This window comes from Terrapene carolina, unplaced genomic scaffold (assembly GCF_002925995.2).
Source record: "Terrapene carolina triunguis isolate 2854851 unplaced genomic scaffold, T_m_triunguis-2.0 Scaffold130, whole genome shotgun sequence".
NCBI lineage: Eukaryota > Metazoa > Chordata > Testudines > Emydidae > Terrapene > Terrapene triunguis.
In genome coordinates this window covers 10,316,403-10,343,734 of record NW_020664481.1, presented here as the reverse complement: position 1 = coordinate 10,343,734, position 27,332 = coordinate 10,316,403, and the positions used below count along the sequence as shown (strand labels likewise).

The 27,332-nt window shown below is 41.7% G+C and overlaps 1 protein-coding gene across 1 annotated transcript in view; it reads left to right on the top strand.

Moving 5' to 3' along the window:
* The window catches only part of EDN3 (endothelin 3), a 35,918-nt gene extending 27,174 nt beyond the window's left edge, over positions 1-8,744 (top strand). The window contains exons 3-5 of the mRNA XM_026652726.2: positions 5,352-5,528; positions 5,934-6,039; positions 6,927-8,744. Coding sequence (XP_026508511.1) covers positions 5,352-5,528; positions 5,934-6,006 — 250 coding nt within the window. The 3' untranslated portion in view covers positions 6,007-6,039; positions 6,927-8,744. The remainder of the gene's footprint in view (positions 1-5,351; positions 5,529-5,933; positions 6,040-6,926) is intronic.
* Positions 8,745-27,332: the final 18,588 nt, after the last annotated feature.

Here is a 27,332-nt window from a genome sequence, read left to right as displayed (position 1 = left end):
ATACATGACGTTCTTCAAACATGCACCATTGTGGCATGTGTTATTATTAATTTCAGGAGGGGAGGGGAAAGTGTTTTTAGAGCCTGACTTTTACATGATGACCTCCTCTTGTTATGCCTGTGATTTGTGGACACACAAGTACAGAAACAACTTAGGCATCTAAGGACCTGAATTGCAGGTGCAGTTTTTGACTGGCAGAATCCCAGGGCTGCCAGCATAGGACAATCCATCGAAACATTTCCGATCCACTCCAGTTAGCACATCAGCTTGCTTGTTCCTGCCTGGAAGAGATGTAAAAGATTTACATCAAAAGTGGTACTTACAGTCCCTGATCCAGCAATGTACTTAAGCACATGAGTAGTCCCACTGCAGTCTGTGCACATGCTTAAAGTTATGTATATGCTTAAGTGCTTTGTTGGATTGGGGCCATAATGTGGAAAATTCTGTCTTTCCCTTCTAAGGCATTGAATGCAATGAAACGTATGCAAAGAGGGTTACAATGCCAGAAACCTCGGCATCCCTCGTGAACTGCTGGGGCTGCTTTTGTGCTGCCTTGGACAGATCTTCAGCATGGGGTAGTGAGTGGTGACTATGCAGATCCACCTGCCATTCCCCTCCTTAGAGGTGGCAAATGTAGTGATTATACAGGTTACGGTAGCTGCCACAGAATGGCTCTGTTACCACTCCACAACCTGGTAGGAGAATTCCAGCTCTCACACACCAGTCCAGGTACTCAGGCTCTGTACTTAGAAGGGAAACCATCCCTAAATATGGAAGCAGTATTTATTAGCCCAGGTTTGAAAATCCGAGCATCAGTGCCTTTGAAACTACAACCCTTTTCCCACTTTGTCCATTACAGATAGGAGAAACCTAGCTTGTGCAATAGGTCTCCATTTGCAGAATACACTGCAGGTACTAGAAGACTGATTCTCTCTCAGTGAAGCACTGTATCTATCACCAGTGTCCCAGTGCTGTATAATGTCCTCTCCTTGATAAAATTCAATACAGCCCTAGCTTGTGTTTGACACTGGGCATAACTTGTACCAGTTTAGTTTCCCTCATCTTCACTTCTAAGAAACAAGCTGCCCTGAGTGTGCTAACGGTCAGATGTTTTGATTGAAAAAATACAATGAAATATGAACAGAGACATACTGTCATTAACTATATCTCTATGCAGTATCTAACACAATGGGCCAGGTTGGCCGCCAGGCACAGCTGCAATATAAATATTAAAGTGTTGACAGACTTAATTACCACACTGTGTCTTAAGTGTATTTCCACTTCCCTTCTTTTGAACCAAAGGATTACATCTCTACAAAAGCCTGCTGCACAGACACCTGCAATTGATTACTCTATTGTAACAATCTCAGATTAAGCATGCCGCTAGGCATATGCTTCTGTTATCTACTCAGCTGGATCTCTCATGGCTTTTCTGCACAGGGTAATAGCCCACAGTAGCTATTCCACAACAGCTCCCCTTGTGGACACTCTTATACTGCACTAAAAGTCCTTTTGCGCACTTTAGTTTAATCTACTTTGGAAGAGGAGCGCACTTAAAATTCACCCTCTAGCTTATTTTGAAGAGCTTCCTCATGTAGACAAGCCCTCAACCATGCCATTCTTCTCACTTCTGAAGGAGGGAGACAGAGGTATGTGCTAACTTGAAACACTAACACTGTCACTTATTGGAATTATACATATGCACAGGCTAAAATTTTCTTCAAGTACTTGTAGCCAAATTGTGCTCTCAGTTATGTGAGTGAATATGATTGCAGTGGGGTTATGCCAGATTTATAGTGATGTAACAGAAGGACAGAATTTGGCCCTGAGTTTGTAGTGCTTTCTTTTTTTCTTGGCCAACTTATCTTTCTTAAATTGTCTTATTTCCTCTCCTTTGTAATAAACTCAAATTATCTGGAAATCCTTGGCTGTTTATGGCTGCAAAGGTGATTAAGCTACAGGCTTTGTTATACTCAGTAGATCTAATCCATCTAAGTAGATGCAACTAAAAGTTTTGGCCCAGATACCAAATGAGTGCACAGCTCCCATTGACTTTATCCCTGCTGCCTGTGGAACGTGATCCCTTTGAAGTTTATGAACTAAACTCATCATAAAATAGCCATAGTTAGACAATCCACACAAATCAATGGGGTTTGGGCCTGTCTATGGAGCACAGGATCGTGCCCAAACAAATTGCTGAGCTGGGTAGAAATCAAGGCCTGAACTCTGAGGCGTCTTGCAAAATGCTCTGCACCAGGCTGATGCAGCACCCCTCAGTAACATCAGATGTGATACCAGACCACAGTTTTAGATTACAGAATGGGTGCATGAACCCAGAATAAAGAGAAAATGGCGGGAGAAGAATAGAGGTAGTGAGGAGGAGACTATTTGGTTAACAGAGAGGCACTGAATACAGCACACAAGCCTGACTTTTTCCAAAATGTCAATAGCCTGAGGTAACAGGGCATGGGAGAACATGCACAAGTCCCAGGCTATGGGGTCCTTTGAAACTTGGAGTGGTAGATACAAGCGCATGATTAGGTACAAGCATGTGACCTACAGGAAGCCAAAAATAAAGTGTCTTGCCTCTTAACCAAGGGCAGCAGATAGGAACCCCAGAGGAAAACCCTAATGTGGGGGCTCAGTATAGTATTCAGGAAGGGATATATTTTCCCTTCCCAGCTGGTTGAAGTGGGAAAGGCCTTGGGTTGGTATTACCCAATACTCTGAGTACCTCTGTTCTGCTTTTGGGTTTGTGTTTTGGAAATAAAGGAAGATCTGAAGCCAGAGATGTGAAGAGACCTTTAGTTGGGATGTAATTTTTCTGTCCTCAGATGGCCAGTCTGCACATTGGTTTACATACAAACTTTCATTTATGTGCGTTTTAGCATTTATAGCAATTACACTTTCTCAAACTATGACTGACTTTGGCCCTGGTTATGGGGCATTTATTGGTCCTTACGGATGAAGTGCTCTTGAATACATTCTCAAAGCTGTGAATACTTTTTCCAAGACGTGAAGCATAAGACACCAGTTTCCCCTTTACAGAGGGTAGGAAATAACTGCTAACTTTTGGAAAATGTTGACTTTTTCATGGCAACCAGTTTGGCCAGTGTGAGGAAAACTTTACTGTACATTTCTATTGGAATTTTTCTGTATCTATTCAGCATGTGATGGAATGCTATCTGCAAGAACACTTTTAAAAAACATTTCCCGCTAACACCTGTATGCCATAAAATAGAGTTTTCAGTTTCAAATCACAGCAAAATCCATCCCATGCTTTCTGCATTATCATCTAGCACTATCAATGTACAACGCCCTCTGTACAAATGGGCTTATCCCTTACCTCCAAGATCTTACAGTTTTGAGAGTAGGTGCTAATCAGCATGAGTAAAGAGTTCCACAGTCTAGCCCTAAATAAGATGAAACGTTAAGACTAACTTTCACATGCCAGGACAGCCTCAATTTTAAGGCCTGGGCAGGATGCAAGTAGTGCACAGCTGCAACAGAACTAGCCAGTCCACGTGGAAGGGGCAGAGTAGAGTCCAAGGGCTCTAATACCGTCCCTTCCCCAAGAACAGGTGAATGTCCCACTGCAATGTTTATGCCCAATGGGTTTCCAAGACAACAGGTCCCTGGGGTGGGAGTGGAGCTAGGTACAGCTGCTCTGTTGAGCACTGTCCCTTGGGAAACCCGATTGCCTGAGGAGATTCCCACAGGAACTTAATGCTATTAGTTTAAGCATCAACTTCTGCTCTGCTGTTCCTAAGGCCCTTTAGAGGAGGTAGGAAAGGAGCCAATCACAGCACAGCTCCTACGAACTCCTACCGGAAAGAGAGGGGATGTCTCTTTCCTTCCAAGCCATTTCCCTCCTCAGATGCGATTTCATGTGGGCTGGGGAAGTTTTTACTCATTGCCTGGTAAGTGCACTGCAGCTCCAGCAGACAAAGCTGTGAAGACAGCACACAAACAGATGATGTGTTAAAATTGGGTAACTCTGAATAAATAACTTGCATTACTTTAGTGGATAGCAATCAAAATCTTCAGAGCTTTGTGTTCTTGCAGACAGCAGGAAGATATTGTCCTGCACTCGCCAGCCCTCCACCCCTCCAAGTGTGTACTGATGGAAAACTTGTGCAGATCTCTTATTGCCAGCCTAATGGTATTTAAGGAGGACAAATTAAACGGAGCAGTCCAACCATGCAATATTTGTCTGTCTTACATAGTTAATTACTCGCAGGCAGCCAGGCTTTGTTCTGCATCCCTCTGTCAAAATTATTTTGCTCTTCTCTCATCCTGTTTCCTTTAGAAATAAGGGCAGTTTCCCCCCCCTAATTTCAAGTTTGTGGGTTGGCTGGACTGGCCTGACCCTTGCATAAATTAGAGCTGCCTCATGGGCTTTTAAAAGTCCCATGTTTGGTAGGCACATGGTGGTAATACAGTCCCGCTGGTAATTCTCACACCAGCTGCCAGTAGGCACGTGCATTTGGATATTAGCAGAATGGGCACCCACTCAGAAAAACAATGCAAAAAGCAATCGGCAATGCTAGTGCACATCCGTCATTAATAATGAAGTAGGCAGATTGCTGGGGATTAAGGAGGACTTCTTCCTGATGTGATGCAGTGAATATAGTCTCTAGTAGATGAGCAGTAGTGGAGCCATTCACAGTCACTATGCTACAGCATCTGGGCCATGGTCGCCTCCACAATTGTTGACCTCCACACCAGGGGGATTGTCCAGTTGATTCCCATATTTAGGGGTTCCGGGCTATGTCCTGAAGCCCGACACAGTGAACTGAACATACAGGTAACACTCCATGAAAATCATGTAGTAAGTGGCAGTTGTGTCTGGGGGCCAGCTCCTCAGATGGTGCAAATCATCAAGAGTTGGCCCTGAATGTGTAATTTCACTAGGAACGTTCTACATAGTGGATTGAGACTGGCCCATACATAAGAATAAGAACTAGTGAGAAGTAAAATGAGCAACAACCTGGGATTGTATTTCTATTCAGATTTCAGGTACTTGATATATTGTGATTAACAAATAGGGTTGCAGAAAGCAGATTCGTTGTTTTCCATGCTGATATTTGCTGCTGTCTATTAGGAGTGCATTTTCACATACAACATTTTATCTGCCTTTCTCTGAATGTGCAGTTTCAACTTGGAGGAGTTGCAATCTGGTTAGGGAAGGACTTTCTGTGTGAATGTTGTGGCATGAATGAATTGTTCAGGAGCCCAGAGCAATAGACCATTTTATTACATGAAAACAAATAAATGAATGGAAACAGATACTGAACTGTATCCAAAGTAGCTCCTAAAATTGTATAGCGTCTCTGTGTTTCTCATTACAGGAGGACTGTACCATATGGGCTGTCTAACTACCGAGGCAGTTTCAGAGGCAAAAGGTCTACAGGAGAGCTTTGCAAGAGCACAGAGTCTTTAGATTGGTCTTTATCACGGTGCTCTTGTTTGGACATACATGACAAACAGTGCATGTTGTTTTGCACAAGAACACAGGACAGCAGATGGTGAGGGTCTTTGATTTCCTGTTTTAAAAATAGTAAGGTAAATTTTGAACATCTCTGAACAATTAGCTATTTCATTCAAATGAATTAATCAAGCTGCACACAACAAATGAAATTCTCACAGCTAGTAGTTTAATACTGCTTTCTGGAGTTTTGTTTTAAATGACGTGGCACCCGTGAAGTAGCAGAGCTCCTGTCCAGTTGGGAGAATACATAGGATAATTCAGAGCATATTTAATCCTACATTCTTTTCAGACAAAAGGAAAAAAATCCAGGGCGTATGCCTGTTTTCTTCTTTCCCAAGAAAAGTACATCATTTGATATCTTAAAAAAGAGCTCTCTATTGGTGACTGACAAAATGGAAGTGGTGACACTAAAATAATCCTAAACTCATTATCTTTTCCACAGTAATCAGGGGTCACTGAAAAAGACAGCAGAGAAAGAGCAACGTAGAGAAAATGAACATGCCCTCATTCATTAGCACAGAGGATCCAGGCAGTTTCTGAACCGAGAGGTATAGTATATACGTGCACGTTCTACTTTATGTGGATAGAAACATTAATTTGGGTTCCTGTGCATACAAAGATCTAAATCTTGCTTTTAGTTCAAATCAGTGAAGTATCATGAGCCTAAATGAGAGCAGAATTTGGCCAAGAGGTTTGTTTTGTAACTTTATTACACTGCAGAAATATTTAAGGCACTCTCACAGGAATGGCCTCAGTTAATGCAGATGAATCAGCCAGAACTTCTAAGGATTTAACCTTTCAGGCTTTAAGACAGATTTATTGGCACTGGTCATATGTTTGGTGTTTTTAGTGGTTGTTTACTTATGTTTGATTTTGTTCATTTGCCTTGGAGCAACTTTGGACACATCTGTTCATGTATTGTTTCAGTAAAACTTAAGTTGCCAAGACACAGAAAGTGGAACAAGTTGGGTGGAGAAAATATTTAGAAGCAACAGTAAATCTGGTTTATTGCCGGTTGTGGAGAGGTAAATTTGACCTGGATTCTGATTTCTGTTAACCCTCTCCACCTCCACTCCCCAGTCCACTCTGAATACTAACCGCACTTGACATCAGAATAAGGCAAAATGCTTTCAGTTCTGAGATGGAACGCAGCAGCCAGTGGAAGTAGACAGGCCAAATCTGGAACTTCATACCTGCAGTTTTCAAGGGAGGTGTTGGGGATTAGAAACTCCTGATTTGAATTCATCCTTATGATTTTGTTTGAGAATCAGATATAATTAGATTTTCAAGTGACATTCATTGCACCCACAAATAATCATGGGTACAATTTTGTACCCCCAGTTTTGCAGAGGTCATGGCAAGGCTGGTCTCAAAATCAGGTCCATATAGTGCAATATAATCCAGCAATTTTCATTCATATTTATTTTTTTAAAAGGTTTAGTGTTTGTTTGCCGAAGCTCAGAAGCAAGAATCTAAGCTACAAATCTCCCATGAGATGGACATATTGGAATGCTTCAGGCTGGCTGCCAATAGATAATCCAGCAGTATGCAACGCCTTTATTGCATTGATGCCAGTTTGAGGGCACATGAACGTGTGTGAAGAACATTGCATCCTTTTATACTTCTCTGACGAGAGTGTCATAAACCATGCAGTACAGGATGAGTATTTGCATGTACCCTGGAGATGCGGGGGAGGGAAAAAGGAGTATTCAAACTTTAGCAACACAAACAGATTCAAGAATGCCTTTTTTTACCTGGTTTTAAAAATAATACAATAGAAACATACTGTTCCACTTAGTGCTTGCTGCCTGCGTGAAGTACCCAGTTCCAGCTTTATGCAGGCAATTATGATTGGAGAATCTGGTAAATTAGAGAATTGTCTGTATAAGAATTTGCATTATGGATAAACAGAAACAAAATATGCCTCTTGCTAATAGATGCAAGCCTATTAGCCAATCATCATATTGTAACTTTGCTGGCAGATATTTAAATGTCAGTATCTATGCAGAATAAATATGAATGGTTAATAATCATATCATTATAAAATATAGCAAGTTAGCAATATACAGTAAGTATTCAATAGGTTACTTAATTAAGGCACAAATTATTTCTGTGCTGGAAAGTTCAATCCAGAAACACATCTACAATGACTATCTAGGGATACACTGTAGTTGATGAATGGAATTCCAATTATCCACCAACAAGAATCTGCTGAGGATGAAACGAAGACTGACAGATACAAAAGTATTATCTAAACTTCATACATTCAAAATAATTTACATCTCTCTCTCCTAATCCCATACGTGCTGTGCCATACATACCCAGTGCATACATTCCTATTTGCTGATGTTTTAAGACATGTTTTTAACCCTTGATTCAAACCACTTTACTGAGCAGTTGAAGGATTGGGGATATGTCAAGAAAATGGGAACAAGGACAATGTTGGTCCCTGGAAATTTATCATCAAAAGTGGTTTCTTCAGCAAGTATGGACTGGACTGTTTTTTGGGGGGAAACAAAAGAACAAGCAAGAGGATGAATAATGCTTCCAAATGTTGCTCTTTGATATGATTTAAAATGTAACAGAGGAATTTCCTAACTTGTGGCATTACTGATTCCTTTGTTAGACCTTCATACAAATCTTCCTAGGTGAAACTATGAGCAAATGACATTTATATTTTATCAGAAGATAGTTGCAGACCAAAACAAAAACTGCAAATTGAATATAACTGAACTTTGAGTTCACAATACAAATGGATATATAGGTTAAACAGTGGCAATAGACATTGAAACAAGAAAGGGTAAGGTCTCTGCCAAAAAATTATATATATATATATATATTATATATATGGATATATTTCATAAATAAATTATTAGAGTTATAAAGTGAATATATCTTTCAATTATCACATTTGTATCACTGTTTTTTACTTGCTGGAATGATTTTGTACGTTTATAGAAAAGTAGATTATTTATTGTTCAAACACTTCACCTATGGCTTTTTGGTGTGGCTTTTTAAAAATAATGTAACAAAGGTAATGTGTGTGTGTGCATATGTATATATATTTTAAATAACCAACCTTTTGTTATGAAGGTAATAATGTTCATTTATAACCATGATTAACTTTTTTTGGAATACATATGCACAATTAGGATTATGAGAATTTGCCATCTTCAGAGGAGAGTGGTAGCTCTCCTAATAATCTGCGAATTAAGTAAAATCAAAATCACAATAAAAAGAGCTCTTTGATATAACCATGAATTAAAAAGATATAATTTAATCTTCTGTCTCTTCTGTGGCTGAATGGATATCTTGGTATAACCCATATCCGGTCTCACTGGAGTTGTTGGACAAATGCAGAAGCACTCAATCCCGGCTAGTTATGAACCCTGTACTCTTGCCTCAGCCGGAAGATCCACTGACTTCAGGTTCAGGCAATAAAGAGACCCAAGGCGCCTAGCACCCTACTGACTCAGTGCTGCCTCCACTGGTACTGTTAGCAGGCTCTCTCTGGTAGAAGTGGTCAGTATATTTTGGATTCCTACTATTTTCTCCTGGGTGGGAGCTGGTGCAATTTAAACTTTGTATCCCTACATGGAGTCTCACCTCCCCTAAGTCCCGCATGTCTTCTCTACAGTGTTTTTTTCCAAAGATAGAGTGCCAAATTCACTGAGGTTCTATGCCATCTTGTAATGACGTAAACTTACACTTGCCTGTGCGAGTTTTGGCACTGCACTGGATTTGACCCTGGAGTGTTGGAGGGACTGCTGTGCTTTGGCATCAGGAAGAAAATTACTGGATTTTACATCTGAATGCTCTCTTAAAATAGTTTGCTTTTGGGGTGCCCCACAGCAGAGGATATCATTCTATCAATGTAATGTTGTAATTCATGTGAAAATTAGTTCATCATCAGGGCCTCAAAGTGAAGAAAACAAATATAGTAAGTGAAAGTTATACCAAACCCAGGAGAGGCAAAAAGCAGAGTCCTCTATGGACCTCTTCTGCTGAATCTTAACTAATGCAGCCCATGCCTGAACACTAGGCTCACGGGGGCCCTAGAGTTATCTGAGCTGGAACTAGAGTTATTCTACTTGAGAAAAGATTAATGGGCTTGACATTCAATAAATAATAACCTCATGCATTTATAGCAAGTTTCACCCTGAGGCAGTTAGGAAAAAGTTTTCAAAACTGCTTGGCAGCTCTACCTGTTCTAGATGGGAGCTGCTGGATGGGGAGTCCTTTTGAAGTTGACCTGAGTTCTTTTGAAAATCTGGCTTTGAGGAAAATGACATGTGAAAGGAAAATTGCATATCATGGAAAAGCTGACGTGTCGCTATGTAAGCTAAACTAAGCCTCATACAATCTGATGGCTAAGGGCATAAAATCATTTTGCAGAATTCAACATCACCTCCCTTACTAAATGCTTTTTGTAACACACTGAAATTTATCAGATAGATGGTTCACGGATATGGTAAAATCTTATTGAATTATTGTGCATGGACAGATAGAATTAATTTTCTGTTGGCTAAAATTATGACGAGCTGAAGTGCTCTTCATTTGCTTTAGAAGAATGTGCTGAGTTGGAACTTTGATTTCCTGAAACTATTTATTAAATGCAGAAGAATTGACTTAACTTCTCCCCAATGATATAATACACCCACTTAACTGACATGACTGACAGTAAACAGACTGAGTGAAGTGCTTTCCAAAGATGCTAAACAAAGGCATATTTCTAGTTATGTCTGGCTGTCTTAATTAAGGACCAGACCCCAACTTGTTATGCAGGCAAAAGTCCCACCAAATTCAAGATGCATGGCAAGACTTCAGTGGGATTTCCACCTTCCTATAGCATATACACTAGCCCCTATGTGGATTCTGCTGTATTTGAAAAAGCTGCTTTAAACAACACCGCTGAAGAAAATGCTGTTAATAAAGAACAGTGGCCACTTTAACAACACACAGCCACATCCCTAATCATTCCAGAGTCTTAGAAATGAATTAGCGTCTCTGCACAGTTCATTTCTCTCATTGGAGAGGAACATTGGGGGTAGGTCTACAGCAAGTGAGTGACAGAGCCCGGGTCAACAGACTCGGGATTGTGCTGCAGTGCTAAAAAGAACTGGGTGGATATTATGGCTCAGGCTGGAGCTCAGGCACTGAAACTGGGGGGTGAGAGTGGGGGCTTCAGAGCCCAAGCTGCTACATCTCCACAGCTGTTTTTATTGCCACAGTCTGACCCCACCAGCCCACGTCTGTTGCCTTGGGCTTGGAGACTTGCGCTGCTTGCAGTGTAAATGTACCCCTGGTTTCATATACAAGGATGCAGTTTTAGGACTCCTCTCAGCCATGATTATAGGTAGGCACAGTGGTCCCAATTCTGGGACATGTTCTAGTAACCAGGACCTAGATTGATTACCAGCCCCCCACCCCAGGTTGTGGATTCCCTTGACAAAAAGGGATTTCCATGCTGGCAAAGCCCTGTGCTGCCCTTGGTGTATGAGCACACCAGGGAGGAGTTGTGGGCAGGAGCAGATGTTCCGCGAGCTGGTATGGCTGCAGTGGGCTGCTAGATGGCGCTCCAGCAAATAGTTGGAGGCAGCAGAAGGCAGACTTATGCCAGGGTCCATGCAAGCCCCCCAGACCAATCCAGAATTTAGTTGCCCAGAGGTGGCATAAAGCCCCACTTAACTCAGAACCGGGGCCTGTAAAAGGCGATATCCCTCTCGCACCTCCTGGGGAGGGTGGGCGCTGCTCCTGTCTCAGAGTCCTGAGCACAGGCCTCTGGCTCTGCTGGTTAGCCCTCTGCCTTGTTGTGTGGGGAGTTAAAACAGTCCAACCAAGGTGTCAAGATGCTTCTGCAACCCACAAAAAGCAGAGTCCTGGGCCTTTGGGAAGCCAAAGAGAAAGAAGAAATGAGAGGAGACCCGGCCCTTTCCCTTTCTGAGAGGACTCGGGAGGCCAACACTCTCTAGCCATTCCCCAGACAGCAACCCGTCCTTCCAGGGGCTGTGGAGCTCTGAGTTGGGAGTCCTGCTCTTCAGAATGTCACCCTGCCCTGAGCAAGGAGTCTCCTTTTCACGACCTGCCCAGCCTTGATGAGCTGGTCTGAGGGGTATTGTGCCCAGAGAATCCTCTTTAACCTTTTCCTGACTAGGGTGGGGATCTGCCAAGGGCCACTTGTACAAAAGCTCCTACTGTTCATAACAGATCAACGTTTTTCATAAGTGATCTCTGTTTGCTGCTGAGCACTGAGAGTTCCAGGGACTCAGCACCCTCAAAAGTATTTTTAAAATAGCACTGTAAAAATGGACATAAAATATACATACTGGGCCAGACTCTGAGCTCAATACACTAATATAAATTTAGAATGACTAAGATCAGAGTTTGGTCCCTGAGCTTTTCATTGGGAAGGAAAGTCCAGGTGAAGAAAACTCTGTGAGCTTTTCATTATAAAATATTTAGTGGTCTGGTCCTAGTCATTAGTGGACACATTATTTATTCCTTTTTATATTATGATAATGCCAAGAGGCCCCATTTCTAGGCTCCTTTCATACATAATGAAAAGACGGTCCTTATGCCAAAGAGCTCACAGTCTAGGTCAGGGTAGTCAATTATTTTTTTTGTCAAAGTCCAAATGTCTTGGTCAGGGTATAGTCAAGGTCCAGACTCCAGAGAAACATTTTTCATACTGCAACAACAATAATGTTAAGTAAATAAAGATTTCGGGGTCTGTTCAAAAGCATCTGATGGACTGGATTTGCCCCGCCGTCCGCCTATTGGCTACCCGGATCCAAGTATATGATGAGAGACAATTCATGGATACAGACACAAGGGAGGACACCATAAGGGTGAGGGGACAATGAGTCTCATAAGTAGCAGCGGTCCCAACACAGCTATTGCTTAGCCACTCGTCCCTAGACCACCGTACATCATGCGGGAGAGATGGCTACGAACTAGAAAATATCAGGGTAGCTGCAGGTCAGGACTGATGAGGATTAACACAATTTACATGGAGAAGCTTGCAGAACTTGTACTGTGTAGCTCTGGCCAGTGCTAGTCATGCCTCACTTGCATGAGCCCTAAATCTTCTACTTTATAATCGAAGTAAAATGGATTCTATTACAGCATTGCGCAATGATTCATTGCAGCAGGGTAAAAGGCTATCTATATTTAAGACCCCATATTTTCAAAAATGACCTTGACACCAAGGGCTCAGCCCAGCAAGGTCCTGAACACCCTTGGTTCCCACTGGCGGCACTCAGCACCTTCCACCCATGCTCACTTCACCATCTTTCAAAATTGTGTCTCTAGGAGCTGATTTTCAGAGGCTCTGAGCGACTCCAGGTGAAATCAATGGGGCTGAAAGTGCTCAGCTAGGGTGACCAAATGTCCCGATTTTATAGGGACAGTCCCGATATTTGAGGCTTTTTCTTATATAGAAGCCTGTTACCCCTCACCGCCATCCCGATTTTTCGCACTTGCTGTCTGGTCACCCTATGCTCAGCACGCTGGAAAATTAGGTGTCACGCAAAAAGGGAGGCCACTTGGGACAGTCTGGTCTTGGATGACTTAAGGAGAATGTTTCCAGATCTAAGCAAGATATATAGGTGATGGGGATAAGACAATGAAAGTGTAACAGAAGGCTATCACGAGAAAAGGAACCGATTCCAGCCATGGGAACTTTAAACCTTTAAATCCATGGCCTGGAAGCCACTGGAATAGTAATCAAGCAAAATTTTAAACAGATGAGATTGAAAACAATGTTTACTTTTGTGGCTGTAATTTTCAGAAATTATACACTTCTAACCTACTGCGGAGGGGTTTACAGGACAAAGAAACCTCACAGGATTAAGAGGCCTACAATTCATCAGGAAATTTAAACAAAGACTATTGAACTGTTCTGTTTACAGTACAATGGTATCCCGAACTTTATTTAAAAGTAATTTTTGCCCATAAAATATGATGATGGTGGTTTGTTGTGGTTTTTTTTGTTTTGTTTTTGTCTCTTGGCTTCCAAGCTTTTCTAAATGGCTTTGGAACTCATCAAGACAGCAGTGCCTAAATTTACATTCTGAAGGCGGTCTTTGTAATTTGTAAAAAGAACGAGGAGTACTTGTGGCACCTTAGAGACTAACAAATTTATTTGAGCATAAAACCCACGTCATCAGATGCATGTAGTGGAAAATACAGTAGGAAGATATATATGCACAGAGGAAAAAATGGGTGTTGCCATACCAACTATAATGAGAGTAATCAGTTAAGGTGGGCTATGATCAGCAGGAGAAAAAAAACTTTTGTAGTGATAATCAGGATGGCCCATTTCCAACAGTTGACAAGAAGGTGAGAGTAACAGAAGGGGAAAAAATTAACATGGGGAAATAGGTTTTACTTTGTGTAATGACCCATCCACTCCCAGTCTTTATTCAAGCCTAATTTAATGGTGTCAAGTTTGCAAATTAATTCCAATTCTGCAGTTTCTCACTGGAGTCTGTTTTGAAGTTTTTTTGTTGGAGTATTGCGACTTTGAGGTCTATAATCGAGTGACCAGGGAGGTTGAAGTGTTCTCCGACTGGTTTTTGAATGTTATAATTCTTGACATCTGATTTGTGTCCATTTATTCTTTTGCGTAGAGACTGTCTGGTTTGGCCAATGTACATGGCAGTGGGGCATTGCTGGCACATGATGGCATATATCACGTTGGTAGATGTGCAGGTGAACTCACACCTTCTTGTCAACTGTTGGAAATGGGCCATCCTGATTATCACTACAAAAGTTTTTTTTCTCCTGCTGATAATAACCCACCTTAACTGATTACTCTCGTTATAGTAGGTCTGGCAACACCCATTTTTTCATGTCCTCTGTGTATATATATCTTCCTACTGTATTTTCCACTGCATGCATCCGATGAAGTGGGTTTTAGCCCACGAAAGTTTATGCTGAAATAAATTTGTTAGTCTCTAAGGTGCCACAAGTACGCCTCATTCTTTTTGCTGATACAGACTAACACGGCTACCACTCTGAAATTTGTAATTTGTGCTGATTTACTCATCCTGAAGAATAGTAGCTCTCATGAGAGGGAAAATGGAACATTAGCTGGGGGGCTAGTCTGGGCCTAGGAGACCACTGTTCCACTCTCTGCTCTGCCCAGATTTCCTGTGTGACCTTTTGCACGTTACTTAGGGCTAGATTTTTAAACTGGTTAGGCTGCTAGGCATTTTTGAAATCCCATTATGCACTTCTCTGCATCTTCAGGCTCCTAAATAGCTTTAATAATCTGCCTCAGTTTTCTATTTGCATAACAGGGGCAGTAACTTCCTTTACCTCACAGGGGTGTTGTGAGAATAACTCCATTAAAAGTAGTGAGGAGCTCAGATACTATGGGAACGGTGGGCTTTTTAAGTGGATGGTTAGTTGGGCTTCAGTATAGACTTGCCATATGCTACCATGTGAGGTTTAATAATGGACATAATGAGCCAGATACTCAGAATGAACTGGCAGAGCTCTGATGACTTCAGTGGAGTTATGCCGCTTTATAAGAGTTGAGGATCTGGCCTAATAGCTTTCAGATGAGCAGAAGTCTTTGCAATTTGCCATTTATCTGGAGTTCTGTGTTCTACCACTCATTTCCCCTATTGCTGTATGTACTAACCACGTGGAAACAGTCACTTTGGCACTTTAAAATGACAGTACGTTAAATAATATTTTAATGCTGGACTATTTGGGGACCATACAGTTTTATCTGAATGATAGAACTGGAGCATATAAAATGATTAATGCTGTGTCAGTAGACATCAAATTACCCTTCTTTTAAAGCTGTGCTTTGAGAATCAGATCCAACTTCTGTTCAAGTCAATGAGAGCTGGACGAGTCTCAAAGCAAGAGGAATTTCATCCTAATTACTTAAAAGTCTGACTTCTCCTTCTATTGTGTTCAACAACATTACTCGCCTTAAGCAACACTATATGGATTTTTTTCAGTAGAATTTGTTTTGATTTTGTTTGCTCATATTAGATTTGCAAACAGCAATACTGAAAAATTTGATTTAACTTTTTTCCCCACAAACAATTGGCTAAACAATGTTAAAATGTCAGTTGTTTCTCAAAGAATAAAAACAAAATAAGACAGCATACAAGAGAGAAATAATGTATACAAGAAAGGATGAAAGGAAAGAAACTGTTAAGATGAAACCAGCATTTTAAAATTAAACTTGCAAAATAGAGCAAAATTCTGCAGCTACAAAATGGTGTGTATCTGTTTCTTAAAAAATAGATATCTTTAGAGTGATGTTTTTCTGGGCATTTAAAAGTTGTGCAAAACCTTGTTGCAATATAGAGTTGCTAGATTGGATGTAGTCAACAGCCTATCAGCCCTTTGCAGTGTTGTAGACCAGTGGTTCTCAACCAGGGGAACATGTACCCCTGGGGCTATGCAAAAGTCTTCCGGGGGTACTTCAACTCATCTAGATACTTGCTTAGTTTTATAACAGGCTACATAAAAAGCACCAGTGAGTCAGTACAAACTAAAACTTCATACAGACAATACTTGTTTATACTGCTCTATACACTGAAATGTAAGTATAATATTTATATTCCAGTTGATTTATTTTATAATTATATGGTAAAAACAAGAAAGTCAGCAATTTTTCAGTAATAGTGTGCTGTGAAACTTTTGTATTTATGTCTGATTTTATAAGAAAGTAGTTTTCAGTGAGTGAAACCTGGGGGCACGCAAGACAAATCAGACTCCTGAAAGGGGTACAGTAGTGTGGAAAGATTGAGAGCCACCATTGTAGACAAAGTAAACTGGGTCTGGCCTGGCATTATAGCAAACCATAGGAAAATGGGAATATAACATGGAAAGTGGTTATACTATGGTAGGCTGGGGTTTTCTATGTACCTGGGGGAGGAGGGGAGGGAAGAGGGGCCTAGGCACATATGACCAGATTAACAAAGGGATTTAGGTGCCTAAGCTGCAGATGGATGCCTAGATGGATTTTCAAAAGCACCTAAGTGAGTAAGGCACTGAGCTCCCATTGAAATTAATAGGAGTTTGGCACTTAACCCAATTTAGGTACTTTTGAAAATCCCACTAGGTGCCTATCTGGATCTTTAGGTTCATAAATGCCTTTGAAAATCTGGCCCCCAATTCCCATTCAGTGGGAGTTAGGGCCCACATAAGCCAAATGCACCCCTGTCGTTGCACATAAACCCTCAAAATAAGGCTTACTTGCCACTTGGGAAAAGTTCAGACTTCAGGGCTTATTAGGGTGACCAGACAGCAAGTGTGAAAAATCGGGACAGGGGTGGGGGGTAAAAGGAACCTATATAAGAAAAAGACCCCAAAATCGGGACTGTCCCTATAAAATTGGGACATCTGGTCACCCTAGGGCTTATAGCTTCTCTACGTTGCAGGCAGTAAAAGCAGACATGATCACCAACACTTGATAGGAGTGCTAATGACATCCCACCCAGTAGATGGCAGTATTTGGGGAAGAGAGACAAACCATATTATTATATAGGTCTGTCTCATCTTACGCTAGCGTTACGTTCCGCAGTCAGCGCCTAAAGCAAAAATCGCGTATAGTCAAAATTACATTGAGTGTAATGGCGGGCGGAATCGCCCGCACTACAGAAACAGTATTTAAATTGTTATTTTTCTCTTTTTTTTGTTTTTTTGTTTTTGGTTTTGCCGACCGCGTAAAGCTGAAATCGCACATGTTAAATGCGCCTAAGATGCGACAGACCTGTATAAGCAATCACAAATAAAAGCAGAGGGACTATGCATAAATGGTTATGCCTAGTGTCCCTAGAGGGCTTTAAAGTCATCTTCCATGTGACGACATGTTCACACTAGCTTACATAAGTTAGAGGCAGTCATTGCCTTATCATTTGCAAGAGCTCCAGAGTTCCTGCTGCTGAAGTACCTATCTGTGACTAAGGGAACACCAATGAGTGGTCTTGTGAGTCAAACCAGAAGTTGCTACTGAACTGGGACTTCTCATGATGTAGTTCCTAGTTACTTGACTCACTTGCTTCAATTAGGGTGACCACCAATCCCTAATTGGGCGGGAGAGTCCCGAAATGTAGATTTCAAGTCCCGGTCCCAGACTGAATGACTCCGGGACAACATTTGTCCTGGATTCTCCTCAACACAATTCAAATTTACCGCTTAGCAACGGTCAAACCATAGCAACTCCAGCGCAATGCAAAGCCTCGCTACTACTGCATCATTCACAGTGCTTACACAGCCACAGAATGATTGACACATGGTGTAGCCAATCTAAGACATAATTTATCGTCCCACTATCATGTGACTTGTTACACTTCTCATGTATTCCCAAATGGCTAAAACTAATCTGCTTTGGTGATGCAGTCCAGTGAAGAACAAGACACATTGGTAAGTTGATATTTAATTTTTAATTACCATTATTAGCATCTTGGGACTGTATTTGGGGCAGGTAGCCCCTCCTTCCACCATGGCGATACTATTTTTTAGCATGCTAGTTCAATCAGCACTAGTGCAAGTGTGTAGACATACCCTCAGGCAGGCAGACACTACTGCTGCTATTTTGTTTTGTAGGATCCAGATTTTCAGAATTGCAGAAGAGCAACTGGAAGTGTAAAACAATGTGCACGTGCCGTTACCACAGTTATAAATGCGTTCCTCACAAAGAGCGTGCGTATGGACCGCTAGATGTCTGATTAAATGTGTGCGCAGACCTGGTAAAGGCATGTGCAGACCAGACATGCCTTTTTTGAGGGCACCGTTCTGAAAACCTGGATCTTGGGTGCTTTTGATGGAGAGTATCCTAGAAAAAAAATGGATCAGAAGAAGTATCTGATGTGGTAGTGCTAAGTGCTGACCTGCATCTGGCTGAGGAAACCAGAGATGCCTGTGGAAGTGGGACCCTGTGTAGTTGCTGTTGATAACTCTGGCTGTCAGTGTGAAGCCGAGCTGTGTTACTAAGTAAATAGCCGATGGCAGCAGCAGGCTCGGGAGTTGACACACCACCTAGCCATGAAAAACGCCAGAAGGAAATGCGTGAAGAATGTTAATGGTCATGGTGTTCAGCTAGCATTATCCCAATTGTGTACTAGTTATCCTGCAGTGAGATGACATCTGTACCCAGCATGTCGAGGCAGAACTACGTCGCTGTCCAGGCAGAGTTGGTTTCCCCAGTGCAAATCAGAGAGGCATGCAAGAAAGCCCAGCACATCCCATTTATTAACCCACTGCCCCAGCAAGCTCGATTTTAGAATTAAAGCCTAAATTGAATCAAAGGGTTTTATTTGCAGCATTTGTTTATAGAACATTGATAACAGTCTGCAACAAAGGATTATCTCACAGATACGCCAATTCCCCTTTTGTTCTAAATTACAATAAATAAAATGGAAGCAAATAGCAAAAAACAAACCCCAACCTAAACAACAACAACAACAACAACATCCAACAACAAACCCGTTTCCTTAGGACATATTTAATTCATTTCTTTCCCTCTCATGTATCAAATGGTTTAACGTTTGTTTCTTTCTGACATTTCAGTTATCAGACTCTTCATGGTCTAATGTGAAACAGCCCCTGGTATAAATGATATGCCCTTGTTTTTGAACCATGAAACTGAGCTAGTTGCTCATCTGATCTTAATTGTTCTTGCTGACTTTCTTGTGTGAAGGAGATTGAAATAAATTGCAGTAACCTAAGGTTACAGTTCTCCTGCATTTCCAGCCGCATGGCTTGCTGGGTACCAAAGAGAGGAGAAGAACTGATTCCCTGGCCCAACAAGTTTACAATCTTAGGCCTGGTCTACACTGGGGGGGAAAATCGATCTAAGTTATGCAACTTCAGCTACGTGAATAACGTAGCTGAATTCTACGTACTTAGATCTATTTACCGCAGCGTCTTCACTGCAGTAAGTCGACTGCTGACACTCTCCCATCGACTCTGCCTGCGCCTCTCGCTCGGGTGGAGTACTGGAGTCGACGGGAGAGCGCTCGGCAGTCGATGTATCGCGTCTTCACTAGATGCAATAAATTGACCCCTGCTGGATCGATCGCTCCGGAGGTAAGTGTAGACATGCCCTAAGGGATTAACCCTGCAAGTGCTGGGCACTCCAAGGTGGAGTAGCCCCCTGGCTTTAGTGAGGATGCTCAGCTCTCTGCAGGATCACGCCCAGCTAGGCAGACAGCAATTCATGCACCATAGACGACCAGGGTCTGGTCCTATCCTGGATTTCAGTGAATCTTTATACTTTTTAATCACCCTTTCTAGCTAAAGTGGACCAAAAAGGTGAGGGTAGGGCAGGCAACCCATTGTGAGTATGCGTGAAGGGGGAGGATTAAGGGAGGAGTGATTCTAATCAGCCAATTTCAACATAGAGCAGAAGTGGGGGAAAGGGTCAGGCAACTACTTACTGAAGAGCGCCAAGAAGATTCAGGGCCAGCTGGCTCTCTCTCAAGATACTGAAGGTGAAGCTAGGGAGTAGACTTCAGTTTCCTGAATATATTGCCCAGAAGGCAACAAAAGATAGTAAAGGGGCCAGTTCTCTACTGAGCAGAGTGAAGCTGTGGAGAAGACAGTGACTCAATCCTGACTCTGAGCCCTGGCTTGCTGCAAGGATTGTGAACTTGGAACTTTTCACTGACTCAGAGCAGTGCCCGGTGGGGGTTGAAAAATCAAAGCCAGTTGAGATTCGAAACCAAAAGCCTCCTGGAACCACGCATGCCTGTGATGCACAGATCCTGAACAATATAAAAGCATTAACAGGCTTTTGTATCTGTATTTTATTTCCAATGGGTCCACCGCAGAAGGGAAGTTTGTTAACGCCACAGGAATAAAGCCAGAATTCAACACCCTCTGGTGTCAATTTATCAAGTCATGGGTCAACTGCGGGTCAAGCTGTGCACTATTTTAAAGGTGCTGCAAATTACGTGCCAGACCAAACTGAGGAGTTTCCATTCTTACATTTAAAAATCTTTTCTTACACAAGTCTGATCACAAGCTAATAAACCATTCCATGCTAAAAGCCTTTGACCAGATTCTAAGGTCCTTCCGTTTATATTCAGTCCTTAGCCAGACAAAGATCCTATGGGCCATAAGGATTTGGCTCTCTATTTAGGCAGTGAGGAATGGGAGATAAGAGACTTCACGTCAGATCCATGGCCTCTCCTAAGTCAGGCTTGCAATGGGGATTTAAAGGTGCTTTCAGAAAGCAGCACAGGATTCCCCAATGGAAAGGAATCCTCATCTGGTTTGGCCCAGTTAGATCATAGGAGTATACCCAGGACTGGTGGACGATATCTCCAAGTTATAATCCTGGTTCTTCCACTGACTCACTGTAGGGTCTTGAGGAAGTCATTTAGTCTCTCTGAGCATAAGTTTCCTCACCTGTTAAATGGTATAATACCTACCTAACTACCACAAGGGCAGGGCCAGACTAAGGTAATTTGGGTCTCTAGGTGCACTCCACATACGGCCCCATGGCCTTACCCCTGGGCCTTGCCTCAGCTCTTTTGCTACTTAATGGCTCCACTCTTTCTTGGAGCAGCAGTGGCACAGGATACTCATGCAAGAGCTGTTTTTGTTATACCAATAGAATAAAAACCAGCAGGATCTTATTAAGAGGGATAAGGCAAAGATGCCACATTTATTGTAAATATAATAATAAAGCAAAAGATAAAAGTAAACAACGTTGTTTGATTACTTATTCCTATCATTACTTATTTTTTATACACACACATATATATATGTGCACCTGACACGGACTCGGCTCCATCCTCATGACCAAGATACCTGGCCAGTAACTTGGCATGAGCAACTTCTAGGCTGGTAACTATAACACCTATACAGAACTTAAATAAATAATTGTGTAAATATATATATATATAGATATATATATATATGTATGTATGTGTGTGTGTATAAAAAATAAGTAGTGATAGGAATAAGTAGTCAGACAACGTTGTTTACTTTTATCTTTTGCTTTATCATTATATTTACAATAAATGTGGCATCTTTGCCTTATCCCTCTTAATGAGATCCTGCTGGTTTTTATTCTATTGGTATAACATTTTCTGGGGGAACTGTACAGTTCCTCTGTCCCCCACATCCATCAATCAACCACCACTTTGTGTTTTCAGTCAGGCTGGGGTCTGTTCTCGAGGTGAAAGCCCTCAGCCTGCACCCTGCTGAGGGCTCTGTATGGAGAAAATCCTCCCAACACCACTATAAAAGACCTAAGATGTGGTGGCAGCGGAGAGGACGACACTCATAGCCCTGTGCTGGAGTGGCATTGGTGGAGTGCCCAAAGCAGCTGGTTTCATATATGGAGCAGTTCACACTCTTGGAGGTATTGTTTTAGGCTCTCTGCACACTCAAGCACTGGTTACACTTGGATCACATTCTGAAGCATTTCTTTACAACAATGAAGGCTAGAAACTTGTTATAGTGTGAAACCTGAGATTTCAGTCTCATCATGTGAATCCAGGAACAGGGGTCCTAGACACTGGCTGAATGAGATCCGAAGAAGATTGTGGCAGGGCATAATTAGTTACTGTTCAGTACTCTGCAGATGTAAAGAACTATTTAATTATTATTTCAAAGGCAACTCTGCTGAATCTTGTCTGCTGTTTCACCTCTATTGCCTCATAGCAAACCTGGACACAACTTGGGATCTTATTCCAAGGTAGAATCAAACATTGTTGAAAAACACCCGAAAACTAATCAATTATGACATCTGGGCTGTTTTTTCAGGGGTACCAAGTCCCTGTCAGCCACTCAAGTCAATGTGCTGGAGCAATGCAAGCCTTAAAAAACAATTTGAATCACCATGGTATGGAGAGGTTAAAACAAGAGACTATCAAATATTACCTAATTAAATAGACTAATACTTACGACCTTGTGAGAGGAAGGACAAAATGCGTATTTTGGTGTATCTAGATACTGTAGAAAAGAAAGAACAGTGGGTGATATTGTTTTGTGAGAAATGGCAGCTCACTCTAAATTATGGGAGGAAGTTAACGGTCAAGTTACCATGTCAAAACCGAAGAGTATCAAAGCACCTCTACCTCTTGTAAAGGACATAGGCCATGTCACTTTCACTAGCTGACCATCCACTCTGGTTGCTTTAGAGCAGCCTAACAGTGAATTAATTAAAAAACAACAAAGAATGGCGAAGAGGTCCAATTTACAGGGTGGTCATCAAGTCTTCAGCTGAATTTAATTTATATGAAGGTCAAAATCTCTACAGCACTTAATGCCACACAAATCCACAAGTCTAATACTGAATAGCAGGCAGACAACAGCCAGACTCCAGGCAGATTTACCCCTATGCAACCTCCTAGGATGGGGGAGAAGGCAGAGCTTAGCCATAATATTTAGCAAGTCACGTTGAATACAATAGTATGTGGATTTTGGAAAGTGAACTTATTTAGATTTACTATTAGTACATACCAAAAATGCACCTCTCTTAGTCTCTAGGCATCTTTGCCAAAAATGAAAGATACAATCAAACACAAAAATAAATCTAACATCTGCTTCTCACCCTCAAGCCAAAATCCAACCCACAATCACAGGAAACTGTAGCTCTTGTGAAAGATGCTAGAGATTGTTCCCAGAAGCCCTCTGTGCTCGGAACACCTAGATTATAAATATTGCAAGATTCCCAATATTCTGTCACCAAAGTGTGCCATACCCCAGAAACACTTCACATGAGACTGTAGTCCTGTTTCCACAACCCATTGAGTCCGGGACCTTTTTGCTGAGACCACCACAACCATCACCAAGAGCAACTGTGCTATTGTTTGTTTCTCTCTTAGACTCATGTGCCATAAATTATAGAAAAGTCATCATATGGGAATGATTTGTGTGGTCACTCTGATCTGAACCAGTGACTTAGAGGTTAATTGTTCCATAACCCATGACTGTTCTCCAAAGCTATCCAAGATACCTGCACAAGCTACTTTCAGTGGCAACATGGGTTAAGCCTAGTGCCATTATATGAGATATCACTGAGAATACTGTATTGCTCAGACTGCCGCCAAAAAAAAGAAAAGTAAGAACTGACAGCTACTGCAAAACAAACAACTTACAGTAAGATTTAAGACTATGATGTCCTTAGCAGGGCAGGTCATGCTCTGCAGCTGTTTTGTAACATAGCAGTCTCCCAGAATTCACAAGTCTGGATCTTATTCAGTTAAGTTTGAACATACCAAAGTGAATAATTACATTTTCTTCTAGTGTTATAAGTATTTACAATCAGGGAAGTGCATTCTAGACAAATATAAAACATTTAGTTCTTACTCTAGCTTTATTACGCAAACCCAACTTGGGATGCAAAACTTGTAAAGATGCCTTCGTTAAAATGTTAAATAACCATAATTTTACAGTTAATACATTTTAAAATTGTAATTAGAGAAGTTTTAGGATTAAATTATATTTCAAAATGAAACTAGCAAACAGCAAGACCGTTTAAATGATTCATTTTGTTGTTTCAAAGAAAGTTTTAACACTAATTGACATGGTTTCTTTAATTGCTGAGTTGTTGGCCTGTTTGAGATCTGTTCCCAGAATGAGACAAAATAATGTCTCTTGAATTTTTCCATAAATGTAAATCAAGTGTGTCACAGTCTTGTTACCTTTAAATCCAGCAAATCCAAACTTTACAGCTTCACTCATCTGTCTTTATGCTCTGGATGCAAGGAGTTTGGGGGCAGAATTTAATCAGAAAATCCAAATTACAATAAAAATCCCAATTAAGAAAGGTAGATTTCTCATGTGCTTAAAGATAAGCGCAGAGTTAACACCCCTGAAGCCAATGGGACTACTCACATGTTGAACATTAGACATGTGCTTAAATACCTTGGGGAGTAAGCACAGAAAAGTAGAAAGTCCGTTTTTTATAAAATCTTTGCCATTAAGTGAACACATGTAGCTTCCCTGAGAGGGTTAGAGAATCCAAAGAGAAATGAAATTAGAAGAAAGAGGAATAACCTGGTAAAATTTGAGAATTATGCATTTTCCAAGGCTGGGTAAACAGGTTAAGGCCCTGATCCTGCAATCTGCTTTCCTCTTCCTCCATCTGGGAACATTTCACCCAAGCAAACTCTTTTCTGGTCCGGAATATAGCAGAGGTATCCAACATCCAGACCCTCTAGGAGGAAAATAATAATACCTAGCTTGTATACAGTGCTTTTCATCCGTAGGTCACAAAGCGCTTTACAAAGGAGGTCAATAGCACCAGCCCCACTTTACAGGTGGGGAAACAGAGGCACAGAAAGGGGCAGCGACTTACCAGAGGTCACTTTGTAGCAGAGCCGGGAAAAGAGGAGAACTGTTCCCACCCACTCCCTGGCAGCTGGCCTGATTTCCTGCACCGTGGCAGCCGCTCCAGTCCTTCCTCCCACTCTCACCTCCACGAGATATCCTGGGGGTGGAAATGTACATCAGCCCCACCCCCAGTATTTCCATTGAGGGGGCACTAGCCCCCTTCTGTCCCCTGGTTCTGCTACCTCCACTTTGAAGAATAATAAAATCTGTATGCCAACATTCATCTATTAAAAGAACAGATAGAGATGGAGGAAAATATTTGTCCCGACCACAAATGGTGATTACAAGATCTGAACATAATATGCCTGCAGACACTTCTAAAACATGATCGTCAGTTTTAGAAAGAGGATTGCACTCTGCCAGAGTGTTTCTGCAAGGATTGGGAACATGGAAGAATTCAGCTGGCAGAGCGAGTGAACTCTGAGAGAACCACAATCAAGTCGGAAGTAAGATTAACAGCAAATAGAAGAGTGCGGGGAACTATTCTGCCTGTAATCGTTCAAATGACAGTAGTGTGGATAACAGGGTGTGGGTAACATTATCCCATTAAAACTGTTGGAAGTAGCACAGATTTGCACTGTACCGTTTGGAGGGGTTAAATCTAATTTTGTTTCACAGCTGCAATAAAGTGTGTTGCAAACCCTTGATACAATAATTATGGGATGTCAGAAGTGAGTCTGTTTTAACATAATCAGAATTAGGGAGGCTCCGGCCTGAACTGCTAGGCTTCTCTCATGTATTCTGATTTACTCTGATTTCTATTCAGATGAGGGCTGTCAATCGCAATTAACTCAAGCAATTAATGTAAAATAAATTAACTAGATTAAAAAAATTAGTCGTGATTAATCACAGTTTTAATCACACTGATAAACAATAATAGAATACCAATTTAAATTTATTATAAATATGTTTGGATTTTTTTACATTTCAATTACAACACAGAATACAAAGTATATAGTGCTTACTTTATATTATTTTTGATTAAATATTTGCACTGTAAAAAAATAAAATAAATAGTATTTCTCAATTCACCTCATACAAGTACTGAAATGTGATCTCTATCGTGAAAGTGCAATTTACAAATATAGAATTATTTTACATAGCTGCAGACAAAAACAAAACAACGTAAAACTTTAGAGCCTACGAGTCCATTCAGTCCTACTTCCTGTTCAGCCAATTGATAAGACAAACAAGTTTGTTTGCATTTATGGGAGATAAAGATGCCTGCTTCTTATTTACAATGGCACCTAAAAATGAGAACAGGCATTCACGTGGCACTGTTGTGGGCAGTGTTGCAAGGTATTTATGTGCCAGATATGCTAAACAGTGGTATGCCCCTTCATGCTTCAACTTGCAGATTGCACTATCTTTTTTAAAATCTTGTTTAGAGTGCAAACATTTGCAATCAAAAATAATAATTGGGGCTGTCAATCGCAGTTAATCCATGCCATTAACTTTTAAAAAATTAACACTTTTTTTAAAACGAGCATTAATCGCACACAAGGGTGCCATGCTCAGTGGGGTACCCTGCTCCACTGCTGTCTCCTCCCACACATGGAGCCATCCCTGGCCAAGCTGCTTCAGACTCGGAGCCAGCACAGAGAGGGGATGAGGGTGGGGCTAATTTCAGGGTGTCCCCCTCCCTTTGCCCATGTACCCAGTCACCGCTGAGCTGGGGCCTGGGAACACAACGGGAGCCTGTCTGCTGCTGCTGGCTTAGGAGTGAGTGATGCCCACAGCAGCTGCTGATGGCTGAAAAAGCATTCAGGCCCCTGAGTGCTCTGCTTAAAGAGACAGCGCTTCCCCTCTCCCCCCTAACACATACACGTTTGCCAGTAAGGAGCTCAGGATTCGGGCTTGTTACAAGTGATTTTCGGATTTATTCGTGGAAAAATACAGACCTTCCTGGGCAGGTTTCCCAAAGAGCTGAGCCTCCAACAGCTCCCACTGAAAGTAATGGCAAAATGGAAGAGGGGAAGCTGTTGGATGCTGAACACTTTTGAAAATCTGTCCTGAAACCTATGTGATTGTTACATGCATTTCAGAAACTCTGAGAGACCCTCATGCTTGTTTCCATTGATGGTCATTAAAGGTCATACTGTGCCTTTAGGCACAACCGTGAGCAAGGGGTATGGTGTGTAAGCAGTACCACCCAGGAGGCAATGTGACTCAGACACGCCCTCAGAAGTACAATTCCTTCCCTCCCTACTTTTCCTTTTCTCCAAGGAGATAATTTACACTTGACCGCTATGAGCAACATTTTACTCTGCTCTGCACCAGCTCAGCTGTGCTGGCCGGTGAGGTGGGGGAAAAGGAAGCCTGGGTTCTGCTCATTCCTGTCCATTCTCTGTCCTCTTCTCCTGGGAAAGGAGGAAGCACCTACTTTCCGCAGCATGTCTGGACCCAAATCCATGCAGCTCGTGCAAGAACATTAAAGAGCAGGGGAGAATTCTTATTGCCCCACAGTCCCATAGAACAGTATACAGGCACCTGACAGCGTCACTTCAGTCAGAGATTC